The sequence below is a fragment of the Mixophyes fleayi genome, chromosome 1 (genome assembly GCF_038048845.1).
Source record: "Mixophyes fleayi isolate aMixFle1 chromosome 1, aMixFle1.hap1, whole genome shotgun sequence".
NCBI classification, from domain to species: domain Eukaryota; kingdom Metazoa; phylum Chordata; class Amphibia; order Anura; family Limnodynastidae; genus Mixophyes; species Mixophyes fleayi.
The window spans coordinates 113,874,755-113,900,023 of NC_134402.1; the positions used below are offsets into that span (position 1 = coordinate 113,874,755).

The window sequence follows — 25,269 nt, forward strand, 5'->3', positions numbered from 1 at the left end:
TGCCAACATGAACAATTTCAGGCCTTTCTCTGGTTCAGGCTTTCCCATTTACTCTTAACTAATTTAACCTAGAAGTAGCTGCAAAATTGGCCGCAAATTCAATTTTGTGTTTTTGCTTTGCCATTCCATAGAATGCCCATTTTATACTGTAACTGTAAATTAGCATTTTTAAAGTCTATGAATAGATCTCGGATGATAGCAGTCAATACATTCAGCTGTGTGGTGTGGTTGCACTCTGCAAACAATTACGACAAAATTACTCTGGTGAAAAGCCCAAAATTTCACAGCCTAATGCAGAATGAGTTAAATATTCTGTATAAGACTTTCCACAAATTAATCCATTCATTTTATCAGTTATATATTTTATATAAATTATTTGAATCCAGCTGGTATGTTAGGTCATATCTATAGCATCTAAAATTTTACTGCAGGAGCCAAATTGGTAAAGAGATTATTCTACACAATTTCAACTGGTGCATCTTTGCCTGGCTCCTTAAACGTTCACAAAACCTAAAGAACACATTTATCCAATATAAAAAAAAAGTTTTATGTATTAATCAAAAATATAAATACAGAACTTGAGATGTGACATTGTAGTTACATCTGCTATACTGCTTTCAAGTTATTGTTATCTGTTATTAGCTATTTCAGGCTAAGAAACACCGTCTACAATAGAAAAATAATCTGTTCAGGAAAAGAATCTTAATTCATGAATGCACTTTATTTTTATAAGTTCTGTAAATTTAACATAATTGTGAATATTACTAATAGCTGGGCCTTTTTTTAAATAAGATTATTAGTGGAAAGCTAGCCACTAAAATAACTTTATTCACTTGTACCACAAGAATATAAGGATCTACTCACAAAAGTATGCTCAGTTTAGCCTCATTTATGATTAAAATGCAGGATCTGACTATCCAATAGGCTGACTAAGCTGCAGCCTAGGAAACAATGTTTTTTGGGATGCAAATTTTTTTATTTTTTTGGGGGGGCGGGTGCAAAATTATGACAGGGAGAGGTATATACTGAAATTATTTAAAATATAAGAGGATAGTTGTTCTCCAAATTAAAAAGAAAACATGAAAGAAAAATGTAGTAAGGTTTTAATCTTGATGTATTCCCATGGTAAAGGCTGAAGACAATGAGTCATCCTTGGACGGCCGCTTGAGAATAAGCGAGTAGGAGAGACAAGGATGATGATGATTGCAGCCCTGACAGCCATCTTCACATCTTGACCCCCAATGTCAGTCGTTCATGCCTCCGTTCGGCAATACAGTTCTGATTTTAATGAAAACTAAATCACTGACAAAGATTGTTGTGACCCTTTTAAAAAGCCAAGTGGAGAGAATTTCAAAAACATAAACATTAGGGGGGGGGGAGGGGGTGTTGGGCTGAATCTAAATAAATCCAGTGCAAAATATGTAGGGTGCAGAATTATGGACGGGAGAGGTATAAACTGAAATTCATTTTAAAATATAAAACAATAGTTTCAAAAAACCATGAAAGAAAATATGTAGTAGGGTTTTAATCTTGACATATTCCCATGTTAAATGCTGATGACAATGATGAGTCATTTCTTGGACCAAGGAATGGTGAATAGGAAAGACCTCCCTCTGTTCTGATCTACAGTTCCAATTTTAATTAAAACGAAAAAAAAGTGGCAAAGATTGCCCTGATACTTTTAAAAGTTAAGTGGAGTTGATTTTTGAAAACACAGGAACATAAACATTGGTGGGAGTGGTGTCGGGAGTTAGTGAAGGAAGTCGGATTTTAAATTAAGGACAAGTTCATTATAACCTACTACATATTAGCCTGGTATGGAAGGTGAGGTGGTGCTACGATCGAATTAGCCTAGGCCGGCCTCAACCCTTAATCAGGCTCTGTACTGAGTTCTAGAAAGTCTAGTCCTCTAGAACAGGGCAAATATTTAGTCTCATGGACAGCAAAAGGGTTAATTGCACAAAACAACATTATAATGGCACACAATTGGTTACTAGCCAACAGCATTTAAAAAGATTAATTTTGCTCAAAAATATAAAAAGCTTTAGAAGAGTTATTTTGCTAGAACCATAACTATAATTACGTTGATATTTATATTACTTAAATTAAAGTTTTGTTTTATTAATAACAGTATTTTAAAAATATAAAATATGCAGAGAAACATTATTTTTAAACATAAAAATAACAAAACTTTTTACATTCCCATGTCTTTCTTTTTTATTCCTTTGAGAATGCTGTCAAAGCATACATTACATCCCGATTGTGTCACATGAACAGATGTTCTGCCTGAGGAAATATAAAGTATGGATCTAACTGTGACAGTCTTTAAGGAACAGTACATTTACACTAGATCCAGTGCAAGTTTATAAGCAAACGTAAACTTGAAAAGAAAACTTGGAAATGCTTTAAAAAGCAGTCTAAGACAAACTCTTTCAGACTCATTTAAAGAATGTGTTTAGAGCTGTTTTAAGGACACCATTTAAGAGACCTGTGCATGTGCAAACAAGCCACCTATCACTCTCTTTAATTTTTATTCTCAACTCCAGGGGTGGCTCCCATGAAGTTTGTGCTAAGTGCTACCTGAGGTGCTATCTGTATGATTGCCGCTCGTAATTTACCTATGTAATCTTCATTTAGTCCTTCAAATTACTGTTGACAATGTTCCATGAGCTCTGCTTAGCTTCCTCCCAGGACCTCGTCCTTGTTGACTTGTATAACCACTGCTGAATTGTCAGCTTTAATTGTTCTTGTATATGCTGTAAAATATGTGCATCTTTTTTTTACGATCTTGTATGTTACTTCTGACAAAAAAAAATATTATTTTAATAAGTTGTTCAGAAATTACCACAATTGATTGAATATACACCAATCAGCCACAACATTAAAACCACTGACAAGTGAAGAGAATAACATTGATTATCTCATTACAATGGCACCTGTCAAGGGATGGCATAGATTAGGCAGCAAGTGAACAGTCAGTTCTTGAAGTTGATGTGTTGGAAGGAGGAAAAATGGGCAAAGGGTAAAATTGTGATAGCTAGACGACTGGGTCAGAGCATCTACAAAATGGCAGGTCTTGTGGGGTGTTCTCAGTATGCAGTGGACAGTACCTACCAAAAGTGGACAACCAGTGAAACGGTGACAGGGTCATGGGCGCCCAAGGCTCAGTGCTGCGTGTGGGGAGCGAAGGCTAGCCTGTCTAGTCCAAACCCACATAAGAGCTATTGTAGCACAAAGTTCTGAAAAAGTTAATACTGACTATGATCATCATCATCATCACCATTTATTTATATAGTGCCACAAATTCAGCAGCGCTGTACAGAGAACTCATTCTCATCAGTCCCTGCCCCATTGGAGCTTACAGTCTAAATTCCATAACATACATACACAGACAGAGAGGGAGAGAGAGAGACTAGGGTCAATTTGATAGCAACCAATTAACCAACTATTATGTTTTTGGAGTGTGGGAGGAAACCGGAGCACCCGGAGGAAACCCACGCAAGCACAGGGAGAACATACAAACTCCACACAGATAAGGCCATGGTCGGGAATTGAACTCATGACCCCAGTGCTGTGAGGCAGAAGTGCTAACCACTTAGCCACCGTGCTGATAGAAAGGTATCAGATCATACAGTGCATTGCAGCTTGCTATGTATGGGGCTGCGCAGCTACAGATCGGTCAGTGTGCCCATGCTCAGGGATGCCAGGAGGATATCAGGGCCCCGGTACAGAAACTTCATGGAGCCCCCCTTATAGTTGAGCATGGTAAAAGAAAAAAAAATTGAGCCGCCACTTAGCAGCGGCATAAAAGTGTGGGTGCTTGCACAAATGGGGCACGTGGCTGTGAATCATTGAGGGCGTGTCTTGCAGGTGAAAAACAATAGGCCACCCTCCTGCAGAAGAATGCATTACTCACACATGCCCCCTCTGCCCTCATGCTTTGCTCACACATGCACCTCGGCCCACATGCTTTAACCACCTTTAGTCACAAATGCCCCTTCTCTGCCCAGCACCTTTAGTCACACATGCCCCTTCTCTGCCCAGCACCTATAGTCACACATGCACCCTCTCTGTCCAGCACCTTTAGTCAGAAATAACCTCTCTCTGCTCAGCACCTTCAGTCACACATGCCCCCTCTCTGCCCAGCACCTTTAGTCACACATGCCACCTCTCTGCCCAGCACCTTTAGTCACACATGCTCCCTCTCTGCCCAGCACCCTTTGTCACAAATGCCCCTTCTCTGCACAGCACACCTCTTCCTACCTGCTTCTCCACAGCATAACACACAGGATGGGAAGATCTCCAGCAGCCCGCCGGAACTTAGTGACATGTTCACCTGGTGTCTGAAGGTACCTGGGGATTTAGCCACTACTGACCCCCTCTAAAGTCGCCGGAGCGCGCGCGAGACCTACAAGTAAACAAGAAAAAAAAGTACTGAAAAAGAAGGTCCGGGCCTGGGTAATTTGTACCCGCCCCCCCTTTCGGCAACCCTGCCCATGCTGACCCCTGTTCACTGCCAAAAGTGCCTACAACGGGCACGTGAGTGCCAGAACTGTACCATGGAGCAAGCCGGCGAAGGCAGTGTGATGCTCTGGCAATGTTCTGCTGGGAAAACGATGTTACTTTGGCACGTGCCACCTACCTGAACATTGTTGCAGACCAAGTAGACCCCTTAGTGGCAATGGTATTGCCTTATGGCAGTGGCCTCTTTTAAAAGGATTAAAATGATTGTTCATGAATAGTTGAAGGAACAGGACAAAAAGTTAAAGATGTTGTTTTGGCCTCCAAATACTATAGATCTCATTCCAAATGAGCATCTGTGGGATGTGCTGGAAAAACAAGTCAGAGCTATTGAGACCCCACTCGCAACAAAGAGCAACAAATATTGAAAACATTATTTTTTGGTTATAAATAATTGTTTGACTGCTGGAAGGAAACCTCACAACAACACAACACAATGACAATGTGACAATGCTACAAATCTTATTTTCTAAATAGCATTTTTGGTCTATTTACTAAATAATTTGCTAATATTTAAAACTACTACACATTACAAAATGGACCTGCGCAATGCCTGGTGACCCTGATTGTTTGTCTAATATTTAAGAAATCATAAACAGCAGATTTATTGAAATACCATTATCACCATTCAGTGCTTTGTTCATAATCTACGTTTGGCAACTCCTTCACAACTGTACAGTTGTTACGATTTATTTTAATATAATGCCCACATCAAACAAACAAACACATATACATATATATATATATATATATATACACATACACACACACATATATATATATATATATATATATATATATATATATACATACATATATATATATATATATATACATATATATACACACACACACAAATTACTTCTTCGTCTGCCCAAGCAATATCAATAGACTTCCCTATCACATTCAAAATACAACAGTTCACAATGTTTCTCATGCACAGTATATAGGAGCCATTATAAAACTATTGCCTTAATTTTCCCAATACACAAGAACAACAGACACACCGTATCATTCCCTCCTCTGTTACACTGCTTATATGCTACCTCTCCTATTTCTCTATACTGCAAAAATGTTCATTCTTGTATTTTGCCCTTTTGATTATTTGCAACTCCTTCTTACTGACTTCCTCAACTCTCCAGTCAATTGTTCATGCAGCTGGTAGAATTAAAAGTTAATTCCCTTGTTACATATCTATCAAAACTGTATTCCGATCAACTGTTTTCTTATCAAATGTTAGATTCAAATTAAAGCTCTACTTAAATCCTTCAAGGCTCTTCACATGCTTGGACATACTTACATCTCTGATTTAAAATTACACTATACCATTACTTATTACCTGTGCTCTTCTGTGGCTCAATTACTTTAAACTTCAAATACTAACATGGCTTAATGTTCTTTAAAACTATTTTCTTATGCTGCTCCATATTTCTGTATCTTCTTACCTTACAGCATCTACCTATCTGTCTCCATTCACACTTTCATAACTCTTCTCATATACCATTTGCTCTGTGGAGCAGTCAAACTGCAATTTGAACCATGTGGTCCATGATAATATATGCACTCAATTATTACCTACTGTTTCTGTTTATATTTAATGCAATTATATTTATCTGGGTGTATTTTATAGTGGTGCATACACAGTGGTACAGTGTTTTTGCATAACATATGCTTTTTTATTGAAAAAATATATTTATTTTGTATAAAGGTTCAAAAAACATACATTACAAGTGTACTGCACAATACACTGTGAAAAATAATCAGACATATTTTTTGGTACAATAGAAGACATAAGATACAATATATGACATCCAACACTATACATCAAGAACTGTACTAGCCATGCATCACTTATACAGCACAACAGTTTTAAACATGGCTGTGAGGGGGAGGTAGGTGAAAGAGGAAGGGGAGGGTGAATAAATTAAGGCAAGACATATAAAAATAAATAAATTCAAACAGTGATGGGGTTGGAGAGGGAAAGGGAGGAGGAGTCACAGGCCCAAAGCATTATTGAAAAACAGACACAGAGCTGAGAAGGAGAAGAGGTAGACAAAATCAATCATCTTCCTTTGCCTCAGGATTGTCAATTGTGTTATCGTCTCTTAGCAGACTGTGAATCTGCCTGCGACAGTCCTGGATGGATATCTTCTCCCTGTTCAAAATGAGGCAATGTCTGGCAAGTCATATTTCATCCCTAAAACAGTTCATAATGCTCGAAGATTGCCCCAAGAGTGTGGGTCCCAGAAAATAATCCATAAAATACAGAATGGAATGAATGGCAAGTCCTGGGCACACTGTCCTCAAGTTTGTGTTCCAAGGCATACAAGCAGTGGGGCAGTCCCAAAAATATGTTAAGATGTTTCCCGTCTGGTTATGCAGAAAGAGCAGTGAATATATCTGCACAGGTCCTGCAGGTGCATGGATGTCCTGGTTAGCAATCCATGCAATACCTTTATGTCTATTAGTCAGGCTCTTAGAGGCCATATTCTCCCAAACATGTTTTGCAGTTGCTGCAGGTAGCCCTGTGTCGAAGTCGTATAATTGGATGAACGAAAGTATATTGGTTAATATTGTTTTGTTGTGGGATTGCACTCAGTATGCCACGCTACACGTGGCATACTGCGATCGCACGGTAAAATACGCACACACTCGCACTACAACATTTAGTTATTTATATATTTCATATATAAAATGATTCCGATCCACAGTGATTTATGAGCAGATAGTATTTAGTTTATTATTAGTTTATATATTACGATTATATGTACACTTTAGTGTTATTTAAGGTTCAGGTTATAGGAAATGTGTCTGATATCATTTTATTCCCCTATTCATCAGCAGTTGTCCGGTTCTTTCGCCGTAAAGATCGCATATTGCATACTCTAATTATTGATGTTAGGGAATAAATAGTCAGAGTGATATCAAACTGTAAAATGCGAATGGACTAGTTGTAATTGGTTTCTGGGTGGGAGAATCATCTGGAATGTTGACCTCAGCCTTTGAGGGGGTTGTTTGAACTAGCCTATGACCTGTTTACATTGGACCCACTTCAAGCCTGGACCTATAGAAGCAAGCCACGTCATCTACATTGTTCTCTCTGTAACACTGAATGTATATAATCATAGCTGCGCTCCCACTAGCTTCAGTCATTCTCTGACCACAGTATTCAAGAGTGAACTACTGTTCACTGGTACCCGTGGGAGCGCAGCGAAGCGCATTGCGAACGCAGCGGTATTTATGTATCTTTTGGTATTGGCTGTACTGTACTGTATTATAATCATGTGTTGAATTGTTAAACTTTGCATCTGCTAAAATAAATGACTTTGTGCTTCGGAAACACACTACAATCGCCTATGCAATGCTTATTTGAAAACAATAGAATTACTTTAATACCTGGTACTGATTTCAAAATGTATTTAGCTCTGCTGAGCTTGTAGATGGTTTTTGGCTTCCACAAGTCTGGTTTAAGTCCTTCAGATGGTGTTACCTCACAAATTGACCAATATCAAGGAAAAACTAAGGTGTAGTCCAGTTATAAGGAAAGGAGCTGGCCCCATGTCTCAAACAAGAACCCTCAAAAGGGGCAGAAGGAAAAAGGAAGACATGGACTTTCCAGCAGAGTAACTGTTCTTTTCAATCAGATTCCTGTGGATACAGTTACAAACAAAGAAGGCTTGCAGCATGGTTGGGTTATAAGGTATCCCTTTTCTTCCTTTGTGAGGCTCTTTGTACATAACTGACCATTTCACTCTGTCCATTTTGTAGCCCCAGATGACGTGGAAGACTGTCCTCATGATTGTTTTCGCAGACCACAGCAGGAGGTGGTCAAGCTTGGGCTGTGTACTGCAGAACGGGAATCTCATTGCGCAACACCAGTGCTTTCCCTTTAATGGTGAGGTCTCTGAGACGCCAAAAAACAATTTTCTGATGGACTGTTGATAGTCTTTCCTTCCAACACTTCAGGGCCGTCTACTATCCACTAAACCAAACTCCTAGAATCTTGATGAAGCCTGAATAGATTGTGAAGAGGAATCTGGTGGGGATGACAGTTACCACTGCCTGAAGAGCATTGCCACTGACTTCTCGCAGTTGACTTTTTTCCTGAATCTTGGCCGAAGTTCTCGCGGGTCTGGACGAGTGCTGTCACCAAACGCTGGTCAGCACAGAAGACAGTGACTTCATCCATGTAGAGTGCGCACTTGACCTCTAGTGGAACCAGTGCGGTGATGCCTCTTATCTCTGGATTTTGCCTGATGCATATCTCAAAGAGCTCTATCCAACAAACAAAAAGGAGAGCTGAAAGAGGGCAGCCTTGTCTGACCCAAGACAAAACAGATAAAGGGTCAGTCTTCCAGCCTTTCACCAACACTGAGCTGTAAATGTCAAGGAACATCAGGTTAACATATGAACAAAACATTTTAACCAAACCAAATCTGCATAAAACTCTACACATAAACTCACGACAAACAGGATCAAAGGCTTTCTCCTGATCAAGAATGACTAGGGCCACATGTACATGGCGATCTTAGATGTAATGAACCATGTTCCTCAGGAACACAAGGCTATCTGCAATCCTGAAACCAGGAATTCTGCAACTCTGATCTGAATGAACTATCTGCCCAATTACATCTGTAAACCTGTTGACTAGTACCTTGGTGAGGACTTTGTAGTCTACTTTCAAGAGAGAGATGAGCCTCCAAATTTTAAGGTCACACCTCTCCCCCTTGCATTTGTACAGGATCGTAATCATCCTCAGAGTAAGAGGCATTCTGCCCTTCACCACCATCTCCTCATACAGCTTTAGCAGGATCAGGCCAATGAGATCCAATAGCACTACACAGAGCTCTGCTGGAGGACCATCACTGCCCAGTCTAAAATATCTAGTGGCAGAGAGCATTTCCTCCACTGCCTGGGGTACATCCATGGCTTTGATGCCAGTAGCCTTAGGGGAGTAGAGGTTTCTGTAGTAGTATGTGATGACTCCCAGGATGCCCTCTTTCCCCTTTCCAGGTATGCTGGTCTCCTCTCGTAGTTCAGTCAGAGGCGTGTGGCCGAGTTTTCTGAAAAAGAAAGCGTTACATTTCTCACCCTTCTCCAGATTTTCCCCCTTGGAATGGAAGATAATGCATCTGGATTCTTCCTCAAAGTGACTTTTCAGGCTCCCCCTTGCTCTTCACAAGACCATTCTTCACTTCCCAGACGCAAAGTTGGAGATCCAGCAGGGACTGCAGTTATTTTTGCAGCCTCCTGAAGTTTCTCTTCCTCTATTCCTGTTGTCTACCTTTAGCCAGAAACAAACTGTAAATTTTGACCTTAACATATTCCCACCAGTCAGATATGCAATTACTATAACACTTGTCAAATTTCCATGAGATATAGGCATCCCACAACTCCTATAACACGTCCTCCATTTCTAGCAGAGCACAATTCAATTTCCAAGAGCTTGGACCAGGACGAAAACTGTGAACCCCATGAAAGAGAATGGCCCTGTGGTCTGAGAAGGGGCAGGGAATCATGGCATGCCTATTCTAGCTTACTGCTCTAAAGATAAACAAAAAGTCAATCCGGGAATGCACTGAGCCATCGGGCGGCTCCAAGTATAATTAACAGAACCATCCCTCAGTGATGGAACTACCAGCGGTGCGGCTGGCAGCAGGCCCATGGAAATTATGGGACCCGCTTCCGCCGCCAGGCCCGCCGGTAACTTTGTCTTAAATCCGGAAAAAAAATAAACCCTCTTTGCAGCACCCGGCCCTCCTCCCTTCAGCCAGATTAATAATGCTATCTACCAGTGTGGAACGGGAAATACACTCTCCGACAAGCATTATTGTTATGAGTCATTGTTATGATTCAAAATTTAAGCGCTGTAAATTGACAGCCTGGTAGGGGAGCGATCAATCGCGGTGCACAAGTGACACACAAATACATGTCTTGACACTGACACTACTGGGAGGTTAGGAACTGGAACTATTTTACAGCCTGGAATAAGAGCTAAAGGTCACTGGAAGAGGAAGGAGGTTTGCTGAACTCTGTGATCGCCTGCTTGGATGTGCAAGACAACATGTCAGTATATGAACTCCTGGGTGAGTGTCTCTAATCAGAGTTTGATTGTACTGGGCACATATTTATCCAGCATCTGGCTATACTGGCCACACATACTGTCCTCACAGGGGGGTCAATATACAGCAGTTGTTAGCAGGGTCGGACTGGCCCACCAGGGGACCGGTCTATCCCCCGGTAGGCCCCGACCCTGATCGCTCCCCTCTTCGTTGGTGGGGGAGCGAGTAACTGAAGACAAAAAAAACAAAAAAAACCTTGCGTGTCTGCGGCGCCGGCTCCGTGCGCACTGAATGCCGGGTGTGACGTCATCACGCCCGACATTCAGTGAGGAGCGCCGCAGACAGAAGACAGAAGACAGAAGAGAAGAAAGAATCAGATAGAAAAGGTAAGTGAGGGAATGGAAGAAAGAAGAGAGCATGAAGGCAGAGCGTGAAGGGGGAGCATGAAGGGGGAGCATGAAGGGGGAGCATGATGGCAGATCATGAAGGGGGAGCATGAAGGGGGAGCATGAAGGCAGAGTGGAGGGGGAGCATGATGGCAGAGTGAAGGGGGAGCATGATGGCAGAGTATGAAGGCAGAATGAAGGGGGAGCATGAAGGCAGAGCATGAAGACAGAGTGGAGGGGGAGCATGATGGCAGAGTGAAGGGGGAGCATGATGGCAGAGCATGAAGGGGGAGCATGAAGGCAGAGTATGATGGCAGAGTGGAGGAGGAGCATGAAGTCAGAGCATGAAGGCAGAGTGGAGGGGGAGCATGATGGCAGAGCATGAAGGGGGAGAATGATGGCAGAGCATGAAGGCAGAGTGAAGGGGGAGCATGATGGCAGAGTGGAGGGGGAGCATGATGGCAGAGTGGAGGGGGAGCATGAAGGCAGAGTGGAGGGGGAGCATGATGGCAGAGTGAAGGGGGAGCATGATGGCAGAGTGAAGGGGGAGCATGATGGCAGAGTGGAGGGGGAGCATGAAGGCAGAGTGAAGGGGGAGCATGATGGCAGAGTGGAGGGGGAGCATGAAGGCAGAGTGAAGGGGGAGCATGATGGCAGAGTGAAGGGGGAGCATGATGGCAGAGTGGAGGGGGAGCATGAAGGCTGAGTGAAGGGGGAGCATGATGGCAGGGTGAAGGGGGAGCATGAAGGCAGAGTGAAGGGGGAGCATAAAGGCAGAGTGAAGGGGGAGCATGAAGGCAGAGTGGAGGGGGAGCATGAAGGCAGAGCATGAAGGCATAGTGGAGGGGGAGCATGATGGCAGAGCATGAAGGGGGAGAATGATGGCAGAGCATGAAGGCAGAGTGGAGGGGGAGCATGAAGGCAGAGTGGAGGGGGAGCATGAAGGCAGAGTGGAGGGGGAGCATGAAGGCAGAGTGAAGGGGGAGCATGAAGGCAGAGTGAAGGGGGAGCATGATGGCAGAGTTAAGGGGGGCCAGGAGAAGGGGGGAACAAAAGCAGCATGACACAGGGTGATGAAGGGGGGGGGAAAACAGCATGGAGGGCGCAGTGTGATCATAAGGAGGCCCAGCATGGTGATTAAGGGGCACAATAATGTGTGTGTGATGGCACAGCGGGCTTGTGGCAATGTAATGTGTGTGTGGTAGGTGGTAGCTAAATAATGGGTGCTATTTTCTTTGTAGGGTGAAGGTGGGACAATTTAATTTAATATGGGGTGGTTTGGGGGCTTTTAATTAAATGTGAATATGAATTATTTAATGGCAGTGACGGTTGCGGGAAATAGGTATATTTATTATACGTATTATACATAAATACGATTTATTGCAGGGGCTGTCTGGAGGGAGGGTTTATTAAATGGAAATACTATAAATTTAATGTTGGGGCTGGAGGAAGGCCTAAGTATTAATTGTTGGTCCTATTGTTTTAATGCCAGGGCTGGTTGGAATCTTCTAAATGTACCCATTATTTTTTCCAAATAGGGCCCTCAACATTCCAAGATCCAGACAAGCAGCAACTAAAGAAACCAGCAGCTACAGGTGGTAAAAGTGACAAGAACAGGTAGGACAGTCTGTCAAATATTCTGAGTCTAGTGCAGGCTTGGCTAACCTGTGGCACTCCAGGTGTTGTGAAACTACAAGTCTCAGCACACCCTTCCAGCAATAAACTGCTATATATTGGCAAAGCATGCTGGGGCTTGTAGTTTCACAACACCTGGAGTGCCACAGGTTAGCCAAGCCTGGTCTAGTGGGACAATCCCGATTTATGGTGACTGTTCTGCCCAATCTAAGGGGCAGGTCAGACTGTGTACTCTTTATACACACACTGCATTCTTTATATACTACACTATGGTGCTAGCTGTCCTTCGTAGGCTGGCCCCTCCCCCTCTAGCATCTAGTCTCGCCTCTATGATGACTGGCCACACCCCCTCTGGTGGGCCCCTAGCGTTGCAGTTCCCCGGTGGGCCCTTCATGCCCCAGTCCGACACTGGTTGTTAGTATATCAAGACGGAGAACAAATTAAAAGTAAATTGAAGAGGGACTTTTATAAGTGCCATATTCTTTCAGTACAGACATTTATTTTATGCTCCAGATACTCCCTGCTTGTGAAGTGTTACTCATATAAGATATTTTTACAGTGACTATGCTTTTTAAGAATTTTTTATTTAATTCTTATGTTTCTCTTGCAAAAAAAAATTGTATAATAAACCTTATATTAGTTGTTCAAACATTTATGATACCAAAGGTTTTTGAGCATCTCAGTTTACTTTTAATTTGGCATATTTGTGAATAAAGTAATTCTCCACTTTTGGAGTAGTACATTCGTATTGCCTTTACCTAAGGTTTATTTATGTTTTACTTATTTACTTCAGCTGTTCTGTTAAATTGGATAAACCTATACCGGCTATCTTTCTAGCTGTTAGTGTGTGTCTAACACTTGTATTGGTGCCATCCTCAATTATCCACACCTACCATCTCCGCTACATCCCAGTAGGTCCCAGTATAGTACACCACTGCTGACACTCCTCTCTCATCAATGGTTAATGTGACATTTCGGCAGAAATGCATTCAAGATCCATAAATGGTTTTAACTTTTCATGGGGCTAGGAATACAAGTAGTCATTTTCACTGTATGTTAAATAGAGTCTTTTCACCGTCCCCATACAGCTCTATGGGGACAGCAGCTAAACTGGGCTAACATCACATAAATCTGTGATTGCTCCAGCTTTAAGTCATTGAAAAATTGTCCAAAGTATTAACAGACCCTTCTCTGTGGAAAACACCCATTTCTCCGCAGTTTAGGCTTAACACAGATTCATAAACAGACTCCAGATTGTATTGTTATTAACTGCCAGTAGTATTGCAGATAGCTACTAGTGAACAATAGGTGGGCAGAGGTGGTTGAGCATTAGTGAACAGCAAAAGGGCATTGTGAATGGACATTTGTGAACAGTAGACATGCGTTATAGATTGATATTTGTGATGAGAAAGCGTGCATTTTTATTAGTAAGGATAAGCTTACATGCAGAAAAGTTCCAGTACAGCAAAATTAAAAGTTTGGCAGACCCAATTATACAGCATATTATACAGCCCCATTCTCACCACATACATTCCCATTGCCAAGCATATACCTGTCTATAATCACCATACATATTTCCAATAGCCAGCATATACACATCTATAATCACCATACATATTCCCAATGCCCAGTATACACATTTCTATGATCACTATACATATTCCCACCACATACATGGCTGCTCAGTCACCACTGGTCCAGCCATAGAAACCTGTTCTGTCATTGATCATAGGGCTAAAAGTGTTTCACAAAGTTGACTTAATTAGCTGTGTCGTGAATATATAGAACTTACAGTTATTTATAAGGGTTAACACATCACATAATTGTGGGGAATAAGGCCTAAATCATAACTTCAGTGTAAATAGGGCATATCAAATGAATCCATTGATAAGTTGAGCTACTAAAATGTAAAATGTGAAGCCTGTGTGTGTGTGTTGCGTATTCGGTGGCTCTGCACATCCCATAGTTAGAAGATAGCAGTGTCACCTGTAGCAGCCTCAATGGCCCCTGTGGTGAGATATATCCTTGCCTGGGATGGAGTTTTAACACCTGAACAGACTTTTAGGAAACGCTCAGCATGGTGTCTGGCTCAAAGAGACCATGTGCTGACTTGGCTATAGTATATAGACAAGAATAATTCAGTTTTAAAATATGCCACTAAAATCAATAAAAGTAGTGATCAACTACATATTCCTCAATAGCATGATGAAGGGCAGCTCATATGTGAATTTAAGGGGCATATTCAATTAACTTTCCCATTTGCTATAACGCGCGTTACCGTGAAAAGTGTACAGTATTGATGGTAATACTGTACTGCGGATTTTCCTTTGCAACCCTATGGAGTGCGCAAGAAAATCCACGTTATTTTTGTACCGTGGATTGGAATCTTGTGTATCCTCATACAGCAAACACACAAAAGTCACAAAAGCTCGGAGCGTGTTCGTACAAGCTGGAATTCAGTATAGAAAAGGTTATCTTACCTAGCAACACATCAGGTTGCCTCCTGTTCATCTGAACCCGGCATATTGAGTAAATATAAATTGATTTTGTATGACAAATCCCAGTGTGTGTGTCATGATGACACCGTGTGGGTTGGCAATTCTGGTATTAGGGAAATGTGGCATGAATGGACATTGCACCTTTTACTCATTGAGACATTTGGTTCAGTGAAATAATGGCCCTCAATTTCACATTTCTTTGGCTAATGTTCGGTTAACCATTAGCCAAAAAGAGTGGAGTACATCTGTCTCCAAAAACTGACTGAACATAAGAGTATAGCTGCTGTACTGTAGTCAGATCCATGCAGCATTGCTCACACTAATTGTGTGCATTGGAAATAGAAAACTTGATGATTCTTTTTATATGGGACATTATATTTTATATCTGTCGCTAACTTGCACTCTGTATTGTATGGCGGTTACCAGGATGCACTCTGTATTGTATATCTGTCGTTAGGATGCTTTCTGTATTGTATATTGGCCACTAGTACTGGGCAAATTATTATGCATAAAAGTATTGTGACGAAATGTAGTATATCTAATGACTGATTGTTATTCTCTGTTGAATTTATGTACAACACTGTGAATATTTTTTGTAACCTTTCAAAGTGTATTTTGTTAACTGACCTGAGTCTGACTTAGGCAAGTGTCAATGGCTTGTGAAAGTACCCAGGCCCAGAGACAGATAAAATCTCTGAGTAGTTTGTGTATGCAGAGGAGTTAGACTTAGCCAGGCCAAACGAGCAGAGGTGAGAACTCAGGCACTGTGAAAATGCCAGGTCTAAGGGCATCCATAATTTACTTTGAAAGCCCTGTGTCATTTTGGGCATCAATCTAACTTATATGAAAATGTAATTCCTAAGGTGGGGGGTGATGAGCCAACAAGAAATGGTTTTAAAATCCCTTATATCAGTAGTACAGTGTTCATTTCTTTGAGGGAGTCTATCACGACTGAAATGTGTCATTCTTTTCAATGTGTAATCTTCACACGCCAATTTCTGAACTTGTAAGTAGGGACTCTGGTTTTTATTTCCTAATTTATTTTCTGAAACTCATTTGTACAACATATTGTATGTCTTTGTTATTAATTTTTGTAAATAAGCCTTGGAAACATTTTTCAGATGAAATAATTTTAATCTAGTGTGTTCTCCGTGATTCTTTGTGAACTTACAAAGCCCAGGGAGGCTCATGCTGCATGTGTATGTGATTTAAGTGTGAAACCTTAATAAGTGGTCTTCGTGAACATTTGGACACCATAATAAATCCTTTGTGGTGGCAGAAAAGGTCTATTTATTCCTAAGTTACTAAGTTAACACTAGTTATGGCTAGCTGTTCCGATTCCTGTATCTGGGACAGGCTGGGCGTTCGTGACAAGTATAATACCTACTTTGTCTTACTTTCAATACATGTCTGTTATTTCTCATTGCCGATGCAATTTGCAGTCTTATGTCTATAGTGACATCATTTAATTCTCACTGATTTGATGGACACCATTTTTATATGCAATTTCTGTTTTGTCATTATTCATTATCAGTAAAATAACATAACTTGACCTCTCAACTGTCCTGATTCCAGCAGTATAGTCCAGATTGTGGGGGACAGTTCTGCTCAGCCAAGAACTTGAGGAACTATTGGGAGGTATTTGCCACTGTTCATTTTCCTAAAATGCTATGCGAAAAAGTTAATGGTATGTACATCATGTAAGGTAAGAGGAGAGGGAGGTGGTTGAAGGAAGCCACGTACCATGCCCCACCAAAGTATGAAGGCAGGGTGTGCAGTGGCACAGAAGCATGCTAAGGGAAAGTCAAGACTCTACATTTATAAGGTGCCCAGCTGCAGTTGCATGGCCAAGGGCAGGTCTAGAAGCACCATTTAATAGGGAGATGATTGAAGGAGAAGTATGGTCAGAGGCAATGGGACAAGTTTCAGGTGAGAGTTACAGGAAGGCATATGTGTGCCTGGCTCCACTCTCATGCACTTGGGGATAAAGTAATACATTTAAAAAAGGGTAAAAGAAAGACTTTGCCACAATGCAGCCTGCGTTTAAAGACATGGCCACTAATGCTGATAAGAAAAAACAATAGTAAAGGTGAAGAGTGGGCCAAGATCAAGTCCCAAATACGTTTGGTAATTGGTTGCAAGTTTTTGTGACAACGGAGACATACTGAGTGCGGGCTTATTTCTTCTCTGGTTTTGTCTCAAAATATTGCAATACGCCCTGCTTCTCATTAAACTGTATAACAATGTTTGGATAGGTGGTAGCTTTCCAGCTGAGATGCTGGAAGCACAAATAATAACTATTCTTAAACCTGGTAAGGACTATTCCAAATGTAAGAATTATAGACCCATAGCACTACTCAACACTGACCTGAACATCTATGCTAGGTTGAAAGCTGATTGTTTGAACCCTCTTTTACCACAGTTTATCCATCCGGACCAGGTTGGCTTCATATGGGGTTGCCAGGTGTCAGATAAAACGTGTCACATTTTGGATGTTGTGGAACTGTGTAGGACAGGGGAGGAGCTTGTTATGCTTTCTCTGGACGCAGCCTTCAGACTTTCCGGGTATTACTTTTCACTCCTACACGCACAAATTGTGTCTGTTCGCAGACAATGTATCCTATTTGTTACCAGCCCGGAGACCACGTTGTCAGCCTTGAAATATATCTTGGACCATTATAGTGCAGCCTTGTTCTACAAATTGAATATCACTAAATCAGAGGCTCTCCCTATCAACATAACGCAATCGTCACTATCAACTCTGCAAAAGCAATTCCCTTTTGTCTGGGTAAGGAACTTTCTGCCTTATCTGGGCATACACATTCCCCCTACCTTATTTACTATATTTGAAACTAACTTCTCCCCAATTTTCCTCAATCTTTATTAATTTATAAGGATTTAACAAGGAATGATGAGAGCTAGTTTGGATTGTGCAGAGATTGAGGCTACACATTTGAGTACTAATTAATTTTGTATAAGTGCAGCTACAGAGGGGATGCATACAGGCATGGATGACGTACCCATTAGACGTATAAGCAAGTAGAGATCCAACAGGTACCGGCTATATACACGCCCATAGTGATGGAGATAGTCTGTGAGTTGTAGCTGATTTAATATATATATATTTAAAAGGTAAAATGGGGGTGGAAGCAGGCCCAGGGTGCCGGGCTTTTGTTGGCATCACTGAGGGCTGGTGACACCGAGCAAGAAGAAAATGATCCAGGTTGAGAACTCCACATGAAGCACATGGGGCACAGAGTGCATCCTGCACTGAGCGCAAGGCCCGTGTGTGCGAGTGTGTGTGTGTGTGTGTGTGTGTTTGTGCGAGTATTCTTCTTTACCTATTTCTCTCTCTTACCTCTCCTCTTTACCTCTCTCTTTCTTAACTTTACTAATTTCCCTCTTTTACTTTCTCCTTCATTATTCATTTCAATAAAATATATCAAAGCAAGGGATAAATACATCTGACATTTGTTAAAGATTTTGATGGTGTCACATGATTAGTCCAATATAGACTATAGTAAGACAAAGAAACAGAACATTACATCAAGTGCAGACATAATACAATAAAACATTTCAACATACAATACAATGCTTTCAACTTCCAATATAAGTAATTATTCTTACAGTTTTGTAATCCCTGGCATGTCATCATTCCTGTTTCTTATGAATTGGAGATTGTTTGGACAACGGTTCATGGATCTATCCTATGAACAAATAGAAATACCACCCAACAGACATGACACAGAGGGACTGATTGAACGCGGCCACGTTAGTGTAGGAATAACGCGGCGCTTATTGTATTACCGTTAATACTGTAATTTTAAGCAGGATTTTTTCTCGCGGCCCCAAAGGGCTGCGAGCAAAAATCAGTGATAAAATTATCGTACTAATGGTAACACTACACTTTTACCGTAGTAACGGTAATAGTGCCCCATAGAATATGATATGTAATGTCCTTTTGATAGCAGCAAAATATACATGCATCCTTCGTTGTTTTGTTCTTATTTCTTTTGTGTTCATTTATTGATAGGTTTACATTATTTCATTGCGTTATCAGTAGGCTTTCCTCTGTCCTTGCTTCACATATATATCAGTGTAAATGAATTTATGCACAGAATATTAAAAATATATTAATCAGTTTTTTTTGTATTAAAGTGTTTTTTTATCTTTAATTAATAGCAGTGAAAATAAAGACATTAAAATGTGATATAAGCAGCAAATTAGTTTCTATACACAAGAGGAAAATCTGCATCTTTCTCAAAGTACAGTAAATCTCAGAGTTTTCTGCCTGACCCTGCCAATTTCCCTGTGCATGGAATAGCTATTAGAACTTTTATTTCTAGGTGCCTGCATAGTCACTGTTAACATAGGCACCTCACTCTAGACTGACTAAATATGGTAGCAACAAGCGATTAAACTTTCCTAAATAGCCTTTGAATAAATGTCCTTTGTTCTCTAATCGAACGCATTTCTGCAAGTCACAATGATTTTCTTACAACAACAGAAGTTCCTGTTACTCACTCAGATTTTGTGTAAGAAGATCAAGTTTTTGCTTGTGCAACATGCGGCTCTGTAAGAAGAATTGCTGAGTAATGCAAATGAGTTATCCGTAGCTGATGCAAACCTGGGGAATTTGTATCATCATGCAGCAATAGTAACCTGGTGTGACAGCAGCCTAAATTCTGTACAAATTATCAAACCCATGCGGAAGCTGACTTGGTCTCCGGTGATAGGGCAATAAAGAGTGTGAATGAGCAGGTGTTCCTAAGAAGCAAAAGATCAGCAGCTACTAACATTAGTTTTAAGAAAGTTTTACATCAGAAGCAGTCAGCTCTCTGTAGACATCACAACTGCAGAGCATAGAGAGCACTACCTGAACAGCTTTTTTCTTTTACGTTCAGATTGTATTGTCATTTTCTTCATCATGTATAGGAAATCTGCTTCTGCTGATGTGCCAATGATTTCCAAAAGTAGTTACCCTGCAAAGGAATCACAAGAAATGTTACCCTCAATGAACTGCAAACAGCCTGACACGAGAGAAAAGGTGGTGCTGAAAAAGAAAGTAACTTTGTTAAGAGGGATCTCTATAATAATTGGAACTATAATTGGAGCAGGAATTTTTATCTCACCCAAAGGAATATTACAGCATACCGGGAGCATAGGAATGTCTTTAACTGTGTGGACAGCTTGTGGCATTCTCTCTCTCTTTGGTAAGTATCACCTTGTGATATTTATTGTGTGCTTATGTAATATTACATATGTCATTTAAGGGGAAAATTGAATCTTGCACGAATTGACAACTGTTTTATATATAATTTAAGTATGTATTTATCTGTTATATGCCTGAAGAATACTCTGAATTTATTGGAATTTAAATCATTTATTTTAGTATACCTAGCTTATCATATGGCATTTTAGTGTATTTCTGAATTTAAATTAAGGTTAAACTAATCAGTTTGTTAGTTACACATTCACTACTTATTATCCAATTTTCTGTCAGATCTCAAGGTGATAGATTGATCAGTATAAACCCCCTTTATGTGAGCTACACGTTAATGATATATGAGTGTGTGTGTGTGTGTGTGTGTGTGTGTGTGTGTACATTTGTTTCATACAGCTTGAGCTGCTATTGGCATGACATGCAGAGGGTGTGTCAGTCAATACTGACGAATTATTTTGTTACCTTAACCTGCTCATTGCCAAGCTCTGTAGCTTCAGTCATTGTTATGGAAATGTCTTTCTAGGTCTCCTACAAGTCAAAATACATAACTATTACATTTTTGCACCAACATTGTTAAAATCTTCAGTCTATACATTTTTATTGTCTGTGTTTACAGCTCAGAACTACTGTTCCAATAATTAAAAGAAAACGTTATCAAGTAAAGGTATATGGTTATGAATGAATCATATGGGTCACAAAAGGAAGCATCAGTATGTTATTATATGAATGTTATAGATATTCCAATAGTATGTGCATGAATTAACATTAGTATAGTAAATTGTATGCTTCATACTCATTTACTGTTTACTGTCATTGTAAAATATTCCATTCCATGTAAAGAATACCTGTGTACCAACAATAGTGTAATGGTTATTTACACTGGAAAAAATAAATGATAGTAAACATTTAAGCCCAGACGGCTGCCTAGACTCTTACTGTAGGGAGTATATTTACTAAACTGTGGGTTTGAAAAATTGGAGATGTTGCCTATAGCAACCCAATCAGATTCTAGTTATTTATTTAGTACATGCTATAAAATGACAGCTAGAATCTGATTGGTTGCTATAGGCAACATCTCCAATTTTTCAAACCTGCAGTTTAGTAAATATACCCCCAGGGAGTAATTATATGTTTCTGGCTCTGAAATCCCCCCCAGATAAGAAATGTGAGAAGTCAGCAATTTGTGTAAACAAAATAGTTTAAAAAACATTGACAGGTGTGGCAGTATTATTTGTGGCCAACAGGTGTATCACCATATTGAGTGCGGGCTGCTGAGATGAAGAGCCAGCAGCTTCTTACCTGTGAAGCTGGTGGCTGCTGCTCCTCCTCTGTGTCATTAGTGGAATGGGAATGTGACGTTGGGCTATGATGGCACAGCCCAGCACCACACTCCCAGTCTGACAGGAACAGAGGATTCCACCCCCTCCTACCCTCCTACTTGCTAAGGCGAGAAGTGTGCAACGGAGGGGTGTGCAGCTTCCGATGTGGGTGTATAGGACATCAACATACCTTTCGTTGGTCCTATGCGAGTGTAATATGGCACTGGAGGTTTTTTTTAGAAATTGGTAAGAAGACATCCCCTCCTGAAAGTCCACATTTGTTCCAGCAGCTAGCTCATATTGAAGTCTATGAATTTAGGCCAACCCCTTCTTTCTGAAATTGCTATATAAGAACTGTACATACTGGGCTCATTTACTGGTGGACACATTTGTGCTCCTAACGTACATAGAAAAAGACATGTTAAAAAAGTGTGTATTTATGTGCATATGTTTAGTCTCAAGATGCATCCAACTCAAAAACAGTAGAATTGTGCCAGGTGTAACAGGTATGTATACTTTTCTCAGACATAAGTGTAGAGACAGTATTAGTAGTAAACAGCTTCAGATTCTGGTATAGCTAAACCTCAAGACTAGGTGTAAAATATTAGCTCTCCAGCACATTGGGAAAACCATATTTCATTATAACTTGGTGTTCCCAGTAAAATCCCCTATTTGCTAGCATTATGTGCTGCTCCTCTTACAAACTGTGCAACGTTTATAAGTGATGCTGACTGCTCCAAGATGCCCAGATTAAATCTTTTGTAAGGTCACAGGCCATGTAAATAGGGGTTATACAGTCCTCTACCGGTCCTGCTGACTGATGTTCCCTGTCCATATTTTGGTTAGCAGCTCAAAGTAGAATTTATGGCCAATTATAGTTTATGGCTAGGTGGGGCTTTGGATGGTGGAATGGCAGCAAATGAATTTCTAACTGGGAACAACAGGTTTTTAAATTCTATGGACACTGGACATCATCCACCAGCAGAAATATTGCAACACATAAATCTTAATTTGAAAAGGCCATTTCAATTAAACTTATTTGCTTAGGTGCTTAGAAGTGTTTTGATATGCTTTTCTTAAGTTGCACAATAGAAACCTTTAGATGTTAATATTTTGGATGAAACATTTAAAATAAAACAAAAGCGTTTTAACTTTACAGGATGTTTAAAGAATGTATGTATAAAGAAAAACAAAAAAAGGTGGAAGACCTTGTGTGTGCTGCATATACTGTATTTACAAAGCACTCTTACCCTGTATGAAAGAACGGGATATATACAAAACAATGTTATAAGTATTGTCATTGATTGATTAATTGACAAGTTTATGTCAGTTTATTCAGAAAGAATCTGAATTAGAATAGGTATATTTAGGAACATTTATGAGATTACATAATTTCATTGTTTTGATGGTATTTCAATTTGAGATCTTTGAGATTCAATATAGAAACTTATGGACTGAACCCATTTTCATGAAATTTCTTCTTTTTCAATGATAGACAGTTTAATATATGGCTAATGTCAATTATTGGTTGGTGAGAAGGTATTCTAGAAGAGGAATTACCATTTTGTGGGCCAAAATAATATGAGTATTAAGCTAGGAAACAGTGTTGTTAATGAGGCAATTTGGCCTTAATGCCCAACTTGCGTAGCATAAATTATGAAAATTTGCACTGTGCACACCCACAAAAATAGAGCATTACATATGCGCTCATGCAGTTGTACACTTCATGCACCTCCTTATGACCGGAGAAGCTGAAAGCGGAAACATAAGCTGAGCACAGTACATGCAAATGTGTCTGTGGCAGACCAGCAAGGAGATGGCCTATTCTGATTGGCTAATTGTGAAACCACCTCCGATGCTGACAGTTGCTTTCTGCATTGATCATGTGTATATATTATAGAATTATAATATTTCTATATTATCTATATAATATCTTCTATATTATATCAAGCCTCATAGCAAATGTGTTTTTTGCTGTCAAGACAATTGTTAATAAACTCTTCTTGTGCTTATGACCTGGTTATGTATGTGTCAGGGGCGCACGCAGGGGGGGGGGGGTTTCTGGTTCTCCAGAAACCCCTCCCCTCCGTAAACAAACAAGCACAAAACAGCATGTATTAACATGCTAAACAATGCCCCGACAGCCCCGCCGCGGACGCTTCTTTGAGAAGCCTCCGCTCGGTGCTGGCTGCTGTACAGTTCAGAATCCCCAATGGAGCTGCTGCGCATACGCGGCCGCAGCAGCTCCTCCCTCTCATATCTGCAGGGATTACCGCGCTGGCCGGGTGAAAGGTGAGAGATCACTATGGCCAAATTTACATCTTATACATCTATAGATTGGTAAATAGCAATATTGTATAGTACTCACAATTTCACACACCAACCCTCAAAAACACCCCCTCTAAACACACCAATAACGTGATAGCACTACACACATAAGGCACACAGACAAGATACACACAGAAACACACACATGTTAAAACTTTTGTCGTCTTTGCCTATTTCTCCCATATTTTCTCACTGTAAAATCTTGCCCAGTTTCACAAGATTAGAGGGGAGATCTGTGAAAGTTTCATTTTGTCCAGCTCAAATTGCCATCATGAGGTAAATCATCAATTCCAAAGATTTTAGATGCTTTTACTTTGCTGAGCAGAATCTCCCTTTTGCCACTCATTTGAATAACTGTGCATCTCAGTTTCCACAGAAAGCCCATTAATATGCATTGCCCATAGATATGAATTGGAAAATCTCAGCCAATCACAAGTAACTAGACTGACTTGGCTTACTGTGACTGTAAGGTATATTTTTTTTCAAGCTTTACGTAGCAGGCTAAAATAGTGGATCCTATAACATATTGGTTATCATCAGCTATTTATATAGCATTATCAATTCCGCAGCGCTGTACAGAGAACTCACATCAGTCCATGCCCCATTAGAGCTTACAGTCTAAATTCTCTAACATACAACACACAAACAGAGAGAGACAGACTAGGGTCAATGTGTTAGCTGCCAATTAACCTACTAGTATGTTTTGCATATATGTATGTAATATAGTCCAAACTTGTGTCATGGTATCAATGTTTTTTCTTTATTTTTTTGGTTGTTCATTTTTTTAATGTGCGTTAGAAATGCTATTTTGATGTGCGGTATCATTGCTAGTTTAAATACGGAGTGTCAATACTCATTTTAATGAAGGGTTTAGATTGTTTTAATGTATAGTATTTTAGTGTGTAGTAGGAATGATTTTTTGTTTTATTTTGCTTTGTTTCGAATTCAACCATTTGGAAACCCCCCCTTAAAAATCCTGCGTTTGCCCCTGTATGTGTATGTATGCCTGACATAAACCTGGTGTATATAATACAGATGCAGAGCTGGACAAATCTTGCCATACATGTGACTTACTATATTTGCCTAAATACACTATTTTTATGAGCATGTTTATTTAGCGCATATTGTGTTGAATACCTGTCGCTACTTTCTAGTAAATTGGTAATGTTGGTTCAACACACAAGCTGGCTGCATTAACTTTGTGTAGGTGATGGGTAAACTTTTTACAAATCTTTGCTATCACATGATTTTACATGTTACACTATTAAAATATTCTACAGACATTCCAATTTAAAA

At 40.2% G+C, this 25,269-nt stretch overlaps 1 protein-coding gene across 1 annotated transcript in view; it reads left to right on the forward strand.

Moving 5' to 3' along the window:
• The first annotated feature begins 19,653 nt into the window (after positions 1-19,653).
• Positions 19,654-25,269, forward strand: part of SLC7A11 (solute carrier family 7 member 11) — a 135,814-nt gene continuing 130,198 nt past the window's right edge. Inside the window, exon 1 of the mRNA XM_075199805.1 lies at positions 19,654-20,315. Within this exon, the coding sequence (XP_075055906.1) occupies positions 20,030-20,315 (286 nt within the window). The 5' untranslated portion in view covers positions 19,654-20,029. The remainder of the gene's footprint in view (positions 20,316-25,269) is intronic.